Source organism: Xenopus tropicalis, chromosome 2 (assembly GCF_000004195.4).
Source record: "Xenopus tropicalis strain Nigerian chromosome 2, UCB_Xtro_10.0, whole genome shotgun sequence".
NCBI lineage: Eukaryota > Metazoa > Chordata > Amphibia > Anura > Pipidae > Xenopus > Xenopus tropicalis.
Window position 1 is genome coordinate 81,022,920 of NC_030678.2, and position 10,308 is coordinate 81,033,227.

Sequence of the window (10,308 nt, forward strand, 5' to 3'; positions counted from 1 at the left end):
TTAGGCAGGTTAGGTATAGGCATTATGGTTGAACTTGATGGACGTATGTCTTTTTTCAACCCAACTTACTATGTTACTATGTTACTATGTTACTATGTTACTATGTACTATAGAGATACTGAACCTTTAGGCTGGTGTAATAAGTTCAATAAATAAAATATGGCATTTCTAGCTATATTTAATTTTAGGATTTAGTTCTACTTTAAAGAGGAGGCAGTGATATATACAGGCAGAACTTTTCATGGCTGTTGAAGACTAGGGGGCCCATTTACTTACTCATGAACGGGCAGAATGCGTCCGATTGCGTTTTTTTCGTAATGATCGGTATTTTGCGATTTTTTCGGAAAATTATTTTTACGTTACCAATACGATTTTTGCGGAAAAACGCGAGTTTTTCTTAGCCATTCCGAAAGTTGCGATTTTTTCGTAGCGTTAAAACTTGCGCAAAAAGTTGCGATTTTTTCGTAGTGTTAAAACTTGCGCAAAACGTCGCGCCTTTTAAGTTTTAACACTACGAAAAAAGCGCAAATTTTCGCGCAAGTTTTAACGCTACAAAAAAATCGCAACTTTCGGAATGGCTACGAAAAACACGCGTTTTTTCGCGCAAATCGTATTGGTAACGAAAAAGTCGCGATAATTTCCGAAAAGTCGTAAAGGCGCCGAAAAAATCGCAAAAAATACGAAAAAGTTGCAAAATGTTCGTTTTCCAATCGGAATTTTTCCAATTCGGATTCGAATTCGTGGGTTAGTAAATCAGCCCCTAGGGCTTGGCCCAAAACTTGGTGGAAGGTAAAGAACTATGTCATATGCAAGCTTGAATGCGTAGGCCATAATACCTTCATGGAAGCTTGGGAAAGAAGTTAACAAAACATTATGAACATCTTAAAAAAAATATATCAAAAACAGCAAAAAAAATAATTTGAATTGACACCAGTTACTTCTGAATTCCTGTTTGCTATCAACTTTTTTTCAACCTCTAATTTGCTTTTTTAAACAGAAGCCTATAATTTCTATTATTATAGAAAATAAATTTAAATAATTTAAATAAGTATGGGATCTATGACTTCCCTTTTCTATGTAATAATAAAACAGTAGTTTGTACTTAATCCTAACTAAACTGTATGAATCCATATTGGTGGCAAAACAATCCTATTGGGTTTATTCAATGTTTAAATTATTTTTAACAGACTTGGGTGCAGTGATCCAAATGATGGAAAGGTTCCTTATCTAGTAAACCCCAGGTCCCAAGCATTCCAGAAAATAGATCCCAAACCTGTTGACACAAAATTTAATGGAAGGTGTTAATGGAAGGTATAAGCCTTTGTAGTTTCTAAAAATGGCAAAATTAAAAACTTTTTTAAAAAAAAAAGTAAGACTAAATGAATATTCTGTCCCATATAGGGTATTTTATCCCACATATCCCTGCATTTTTCTATTTGGTTCCTCTTTTAGTCCTAACCCTGAAAAGTCATGTTCAATAGCATGTTCCAGTATGTACTGTTGACATCTAAAAGAATCTAAAAGGTTATCCGCAACTATGGATTTATTACTTTGACTTATCTGTGCTATTATGCTAGTGGTTCTGTATGCAGAACACTAGGAAATAGTAAAGCAATTTTGAGACCTCCACCCATACTTCTCAAGTGAGAGTAAAAACCTGTCTCTTTAATGGCTTGATGTTTCCAAAATGACATTGCTCATCAATTAAAAACATCATTACAGTATTAATATTTAGACAAGTATGATGACTTTAATAGTATTCTTACAGCAAATCATACTAAGGTACACATTAAATAAGATACTTATTTTTAAAATAGAGATGGAGAATTTGGTTCCCTCATTTTATTAAGACACACATTATGGCGTCTGTGTCATGAGCTTCACTAAACCTCATGACACAGACATAAATATAAAATGCAATGGTTATACAATACCTGCGTGAGACTGGAGGAGAATCGTAAGGATCTTGAGTTAAAACCATTCTTTTCTGATGTTGGAATAAACACAGTCTGGTATTTTGTAGGTATTGATGAAGCAGTGGCAGGTATCCTGACACCTTAAATAAACACAGTAACAAAAACATATTTGAAGTTCACTAAATTTTTGTTTAATTGTTTAAACAATTTTTCACTGAACTTCATGATATACCAGAGCCAAGACATGTTGTAGAAAGTGAGGCAGAAGAGGGAAATATTTAGGGGTAGATTTATCAAGCTTGGCATGTCTAGCTTTGCACAATCAATTGCAGAATCTGAGAATGAGTTCTTGATCTCACCTGCATTTTCTGCAATTGATTGCTTTGGCTTGCTGCCAAATGAATTTTAAAGGAGAATGAAAGCCTCCCTCTCACGCCAGGTCGCAAACCCCAGTTAGTTTGAAAAGTGTCTCTTAGTGGTCCACTTCCGTGTAAAAATAAAACTGGGCTGTGCAAAATAAATACTGTACAATCAATACAGTTACCAAAAAATGTAATCTATAAAGGCTGGAGCAAACAGATGTCTAATGTAATAGACAAAACACAGCTTTCTCTTTTGCATCTAACTTAAAGGGGGGCCACATAGGACATAACTGTTTAGTTAGTTTGCTTTTGATTTCAACCTGCCTGCTGAGGATCAAGAAGATAAGATTACAGTTCAAAACATTCAAAATCACTCTACCTGTTATCCCTCTCTAAACACAGGAAGTACCCTATATATACAGTGAAGGTGCTGGCCATTATGCATATTGTGCAAGCTTGTCAAATGTCCAAAAGCTTGCACAATGGGCAAGAAACTATGGTTAAGCAGGAGAGAACTGGCACTAGGACTGGTTGTTATGCTTAAAACTGTAGGTACAGGCAGTTGTACACAAAAGACACACACAAACCAAACCAAAGGTATATTGTACAGTGCAGAAGAGAAGACACTTCAGAGTTCTATAATAAGCTGATAAAGTTAACCCAAGGAAGAACAACCAAATGTAAAAGTGTGTTTTTAATAATTACTTGTTACTTCAGTATTATTTCAAGGTGTGTTGACACTGAATCTAGAGACATTGACAACATTTGTGGATTCTTAAAAATATAGTCATGGGATATTGTGCAACATTATGTAACATCACTGGAATTGATACTCATATATAAACTATTTACTTTGGTGTGATGCAAAACAACATTTAACAAAACAATAAATAATTGTATTGTTCACAAACATGTCTGAACACATTTCCGGGTGATATCTTAACTATATCAAGGTCCATGGCTTTATAACTAGCAACAGTGTGGGTTTTTTATTTTTTTAACACAGCCCACAATTCTAGGAAAGGTTGAGCACAATGTGTTTGTTAATAGTTGACTGGATGCAAGCAGAACCATCAGAAAATAAACTAAAACTCCAGTGCTAATAAAAAAAAGGGTTGCTTTTAAGGGCACCAGACTAATGAGGTTTGGTTCGGGTTTTGGACATAATGTTGGGCCAAGCTTATATTTTTATACCCCACAGCAATTTTGAACAAATCCATAAATACACAGATGGCAATGTCAAATATTGACAGATGCTTTATATTGGACCTCTTCATCCCTGTAAAAACATAGAGCCCATGTAAAAGTATAGGGATCCTATACTTTTACTATACATTAATAAATTAATACTGACCTGTTTCAGGTCATTTCCTCAAAAAGGGCCATAGGGTGCAACAACCTAAATTTCAAATAACTGGTGGTTTTGGAAAAGAACTTTGGCGTGGAGAATTAAGCTATTACTAGAAGAAGAGGCTAAATGGATGGCTTTAACCTAAAAGAAAATATGATCACAAATGATAACAAATGTTTTGATCTGGCTTTTTTTTATTCTATTTATTCTTCTGCAGGAAATGCACTATGAACAAATAGATATATTTTTTGTATGTCTTGATAATTGGTAAAAGACCATAGAATAATGGGAGTGTTAGAGAAGTGATTATTTTTGTATTTGATGTAATTATTTGGTTGCTATGGAATTCTACATAGAAAGCCTGTTAGCTTTGTTATTTTTGAAAATCATCAATAGATGGCACTGTGGTGTAAAGTTTCAGCAAGCTAGATAAAAGACCAGGTGGTCTAAAATATCGCTGCTATTTGGGTTATAGCCAGTGTTTGAATAAAGGTTTGTTAAAGAAGATTTAACTGGAATGCTGTCTGTTCCACAGTACCAGGTGGACATTGCCACAGTGTGATGTGCACAAAATCCTAAATAATATGCCAAGTCAAATTCCTAGATATCATTTTTGGGATCACTGGCTCTTACACGTCTTAACATAATTTGTATTCAGTATAAGTGTCATTTGATGTGATGTTTGAGGTAGAACCCCAATATTTTATCCCTGGATTTTATGTTATGCTTTATTTATATAGCATGGACATATTCCCCAGAAATTACATGATTCACAATCTTACTTACAATTTACAGTCTAAGGTCCCTATCACATTTAAAATCACTAAGGCTAATTTTGTCAGGAGCCATTAAACAAGCCTGTATATTTTTGGAGTGAGAAACTAAAACCAGAATACCCAAAGAAAACCAATGCAAGCACAGAGAAAACATACAAACTCTAGGCTGGAACCAAACCCAAGACCCTAACACTGCAATGATGCTAAAGACTGCACCATCATATTTTCTACATTTGCTAGAAATAGATAGAAATGTTCATTTGAAGCACACATGGTTTCTTGTGGTACAGAACTTTAACTACATTGTACTCCAGAATAAACCTCCTTTTGGGTGCCTGATCTTTGTAATTTAAGTTAAAAAAAATAAGGAGAAACTCTTTCATATTATTACTTCTAGTTAAATCCTGCCCTCTTGTGACAGTTTTCAATAGTACTACAAATAATAGTCATAGAACAATATTACAGAACAAACCCTTTGTATATTTGTCTACTTAAAGGGAACCTTTACCAAAACAAGTATGTGCAACTCTCTAGTAACGTTTTTAATATTTTTAAAGATATTTCTAGATTGCTTTTGAAAATAGTATCTGTTTATATTCTCTGCATACTGGTTTTGACTACTGCTGAATGCAGAAAAAAATTAAATACACCAGTTATGATTTAGATTTGGTTCAGTATATGGCCAAAACATTTGTGAAGGATTCGATCTGGTTGAATAAGAAAATTATGGATTTGATGTATTCATACGCCCCAAAAATAATTTTTGCCTAATAAAACCCTGCACTACACTGATGAGCCCCAGAAAGGGCGAAACCGGTCTGTAGTTGGGAATCTGATAAGCTATTGTCTTGGCTTCAGCTTCAAACCCAGTGGGTGAGCTGTAGCCTATAGGATAAACCCATGTAAATGGGATTTTTTTAAGAGTTTGGAATTCATTCCCAGAATTCCTTTTGTTTGCTTTTGTCTGTATGAGGCAGTCTCCTCAACCTTATTTATTTGTTTGTAGAACCACATGGCGACTCTACCTAAGCTGATCAGAAAACTCTGCACTACACTGATGAGCCCCAGAAAGGGCGAAACCAGTCTGTAGTTGGGAATCTGATCAGCTATTGTTCTGGCTTCAGCTTCAAACCCAGTGGGTGAGCTGTTGCCTATAGGATAAACCCATGTAAATGGGATTTTTTTAAAAGTTTGGAATTCATTCCCAGAATTCCTTTTTGTTTGCCTAATAAAGGATAACTTAATTCAAAGCAACTTTGCAATTTACATTCATTACATATTTTTAATGGTTTCTGAGGTGTTTGTATATATTACTGCTATTAAAAGCAGTGTTTGACTGTCCTTTTCTATTCTTTGCCCTGGTGGCTCTGGGGTTTAAAACAATGTAACAAACACCAGCAGATTCTACAGATCTGACTTGCTGGAGGAGCCTGGCACTTAAAACATTGTTCAAAAAGTAATAACCAGGAGTTCCGCAAATGCTGCTTTCTATAGCAATTACATTTACTAATAACTTTTAAAGCAGTAATCATTTTTAATAAATTGATATTGGAAAGTTGCTTAGAATTATTGTTTCTTTTATTAGGCAAAAAAAATGTGGGGGTTGAGTTGGATTAAGTTAATTTTTTCTTTATTTTCCTTTAATTTGCATTTATTTGCTATTCTGCTGCTGCTTTTTTCTCCTTTCCCTTTGTAAAGTTGTGCTAGTCTAGCACAGGACTATAATTAAGCACTTTTGCCCTAAATTCTAATCAAATGTCACCTCTGAAAATTGCCTTATTTTGTAACTAATCAGACACAAACTAGAATCTATTTCAGTGCTTTTTTTTTCCTTCCTGTAGGAATGGAAATAAGATTACTATTATATTCTTACTCATTGTAGCAGTGTCTGAATCTTTGGAGACTGGCAATGAGGCTTTCTTCTTACATCAGTGTCTTGAAGCTTGCTGTTTTTAATGTGGAGTTCCATCAAATCACAAACTCGAAGGCCAATCTATTAATAACAATCAATTGACAGAAAGTTTTTACTTTACTATTATTATTTTTATTATAATACTAAACCAGAGCATCAAGCATGTAAAATACAAATGCAGAGAAATAAATGGAAGAGAAAACACACAAATACAATGGTACAATGCCGGGTACAAGAAAAATTGTATATGTAGGAGAAATGTTACATTGCATACGTAGGCTTCCATATCTAGGAGAAATATTACAACCAGTTTTAGATAGAATTAGTCAACATAAGTCTACCATTAGGAAGTACAAGTACCTAAATTTCCAGTTTTAGCACAATTCTGTGCAGCGTGACATACCTTGGCTGAACTTGGGTTTCTTCTGATAGAGTTCCCTCCATAATGGGGGCAAAAGACTCTTAGAACTCCAAAAGAGAGAGAAGTTTTGGGGACACACTTTGCAGGAGCTAGGTAGGCAGTAGCCGCAAAGCACTGCAATTGTATTTCCATATATGGCAAAATAAAGCCAATTTTTGAGGCACAATACAGTGGGGACCTTTTAGTTTAAAATATATATATATATAGAAATATTTAACATATTTACCCCCATTCCCTTGAACTTAAAGGCCATCAGACATCATAGGGCTCATTTACAAGCGGGGGGGGAAGAGGGTTGCAATTGCAAGAGTACGCACACTTTCATACATTGGACATAAAGAGTAACATATAAAGCAATCAATAACCAATACAAGAGGCGAAGAGAGCCCTGCCCAAAAGATTAGGCACAACAGTGCAAGCTAGAAAGCTATATTAATGCAGCAAAATGCTTTACGGTACCAGAGTAAGCAGCCCCAGAAGCTCCCTCTGTTTAAAAGATAGCAGCTGCCATGACCATATATAAAAGCACCATATAAAATATATTCTACATTTAACTTTGAGAAACCTTGTATGTTTTTTGGCATTCAGTGCAGGAGATCAAAGAGAAATTAGGGACTTTTCAAAAAGAATCCAGGACTTATGGCTGAGCTGTTAAAATCGGGACTGTCCCACGAAAATTGGGACAGTTGGGAGGTATGTTATCAAGTGGTGATTGATATTGATGCCATTTCTCTTTACCATCATAAAGTCAGAAACCCAGATCAGTAACTCTGATACATGAATTAATTAAAAAAAATAGTTATGAGCAGGTACACGTAACTGAAGCGAGGAAAAACAGCTTTCCACATATCACAAACTTGGCTGCTTTTCTAAGAAGTGAATTTACACTGTTGATTCAATGTGGGCGGTCAGAAGCAGTGCACATTGTGTTCAAAGTTTTGTTTGCATTTCTCTGGTTTGATTGACAGTTCATGCTCCACTGGGTTCACAGATGACTAGAAACATATGTCCAGTCACTTTTCTTTGATGTGTTTTATGACTGGCACTTTCTGACAAACCACAGCGCTGGACAGTGAGAATTGAGTTGACACAGAGTACATCAAGGAAATGTAACTGAAAATATGGTTTCTATAATCCTCATGTACAAAAGATCAGACAATATAAACCCTTCAAGCGTCACAGATTGTAGACTGAACAATGTGTGGATAAAGGTATAAAAGTGCCAAATACCGTAGATTCTATGATCAGCAGACACATGGAAACCACTGCTTTTAAAACTACATCCTGACCCCCTGCAGCACCTCTTGCCATCTTGGGCCACATGATGGCTCTCTTGCTTGTTCTGGCAGTCCTCCAGAGTATGCCAGCCTGTACCTAGTACTAAGCATGCACACAATGTTTACACAAACACACACTTTTTTGGGAGGAAGAGGAGGAGGGCTTTTGCACATTCACTGCACACATAAAAATTGTTTTCACATTTTTTTTATTTGATAGCCTTTTGGCCAAAAAACTCCTGTTGACTTCTGTAGAAACTTAGCAGCATTTACTTGCCAAGTTTTGTCTTGCTGCTCAAGATTTGAGTTCTTTGCTACTTTTTTTGTGAATTGAAAAAAAGCGCAAACTTAAATTTTAATAAACTGGCCACTAACTTTTGTACTTCTAAATCATACAGGGTATTAAACTGCTCAGAAGACCCATCATTCATATTCACAATGTTTTATTTCTGTACCTAAGGACATGTAGGAGATAAGATGATGAAATCAGCTTTGGGGTGTGATTTGATTTTTAATAAATAAGTTAACACCTAATTGTATGTTACAGGGTGAGCATCAGGGTCTTATTTATATATAGGCACCCAAAGGCCTGTGCCTAGTGTAGCAGCTTTTTTTTAAAAAAAATAAAACCTGGCTGGTTGGCTGGCTGGCTTGCGACACTGCAAATACATTTACAGATAGCTTTTAAAACACTGAAAAAACATAATTACCGTATATAGGAAAGTTGTCTAGAATTACATTTTCTTTCAGTATGCAAAAATAGATTTCGGGTGGAGCAAATCATTTATTGCAAAAAGAGGTGTGAGATTTGTCAGTTACTAAGAACTTTATTAAAGGAGACATATTTGATAAATGGGAAACCCCTAACCCTGTAGGCAATTATGAATAATATTCGGTGCTGGTTTCCCTTTGGGCTAAACATTAATCCTATCTGTAACAATGGCCCCTTTATTGGAGCTCCCTATAGATCCTATCTCTTCTCTGCCCAAGTTTGAAATGGAGAGTGGGTGTGTCCTAACAGTCCCTGCCAGAAGCACAGTAGGAGGGGGAGAGCCAATCACAGCCCTGCAATCACACAAGCAAAGACAGGCTTCAGTTCCCTATCAGGTCAGCCTAGCTGCTGATTGGTTCCTATCCTACAGTGCAGGGTATGGAGGGCCGCCGGCTCCCCAGCTCATCCAGAGAATTCAGCCAGCAGGAAGTGGCACAGATGGGCGGGGCTAGTGGGGTTTTGGGTGGATTTCTCAATAAATCAGTCAGAAACACAACTTTTTTAAGCACAATCCTTCTATATCTAGAGGAGTATAATTCATTGGTACATTCATAATTTTTATAGGATATGTCTCCTTTAAAAACATGTATATAAAGAAGAGGGTAGAAAAACGAAATGTAAATAATTTTAATTGTCTGTTTAGCCAGATCAGCCAACAGATGTCGCTATAACCATAAAAAATAGAATCTGAAAAACCCTGTGTTGTTAATGACAAGATCAATTAGACAGCATTAAAGAGCATCTATCATATCAAAACTGTTCACCCTAACAGAACACCTCCAATGGGGAAAACAATTTTGATGTGACTTGTCACATGAACAATAAAATTGTGATTTTTTGTGTGTGTTCAGTTTAAGATTCAACCCAAGAAGTGCTCTGCAGTCCAGGAATAGGAAATGTAATTAAATTCACAGCATTGCAGCAACAAAACCACCTCATGGTTTATGTACCCCAACACCTTTTGCCGACAGTCCCTGAAGGTAAAAAACAGGGCCACCACGGAATTCATTTTTTAAATTTAGGAATAATATATAAACATATTGACTTGAAAAACAACACATATACATATATAACTTTTGCATATACCCCAGTTACGTTACACGTTTTCACACTAACACAGTATGCATCATTTCAATCTGAAATTTCCCCTCACATGTGAAACATACCTTCCACTGCTACCATTCTGAACGCACCCCACGCACCATGTCACTTCTATGTGTAGCAGGGTTGCTTAGCAACCTAATGGCACACCCATATCCGGCCATGATGCTACACCCAACACTGCCAGTTACATCGAATCCACAAACCTCAGCTATTTTCCTAAGTACCGCAAATGATTATCGGACTACATTGTAGCTGCAGTTTTCCTGAGCCAGAAAGAGTAAGTTTGGCTGCTTTAAACTTTGTATAGTGCCGCGCAAATAAGAAGCGGAAGTTCACTGGCAGCCATCTTGCTCAGCCAATGTTTAGTGCACCCATTCGCTCAGACAGCTGGTTACCACGTCACCGACATGCGTACAC

At 36.2% G+C, this 10,308-nt stretch overlaps 1 protein-coding gene across 4 annotated transcripts in view; it reads right to left on the reverse strand.

The window, feature by feature from the left end:
• stpg1 (sperm-tail PG-rich repeat containing 1) overlaps nt 1-10,231 on the reverse strand; it is a 44,089-nt gene extending 33,858 nt beyond the window's left edge. Inside the window, exons 1-3 of one of the 4 annotated variants that reach the window (XM_002938743.5) lie at nt 9,954-10,221; nt 6,279-6,398; nt 1,935-2,056 (exon numbers count right to left, since the gene is read on the reverse strand). In XM_002938743.5, the coding sequence (XP_002938789.2) occupies nt 1,935-2,056; nt 6,279-6,282 (126 nt within the window). In that variant the 5' untranslated portion in view covers nt 6,283-6,398; nt 9,954-10,221. Of the gene's footprint in view, nt 1-1,934; nt 2,057-6,278; nt 6,399-9,953 lie in introns of those variants that run through there. The other 3 variants (XM_031896897.1, XM_004911562.4, XM_031896898.1) reach the window with 3 other exon arrangements.
• Nucleotides 10,232-10,308: the final 77 nt, after the last annotated feature.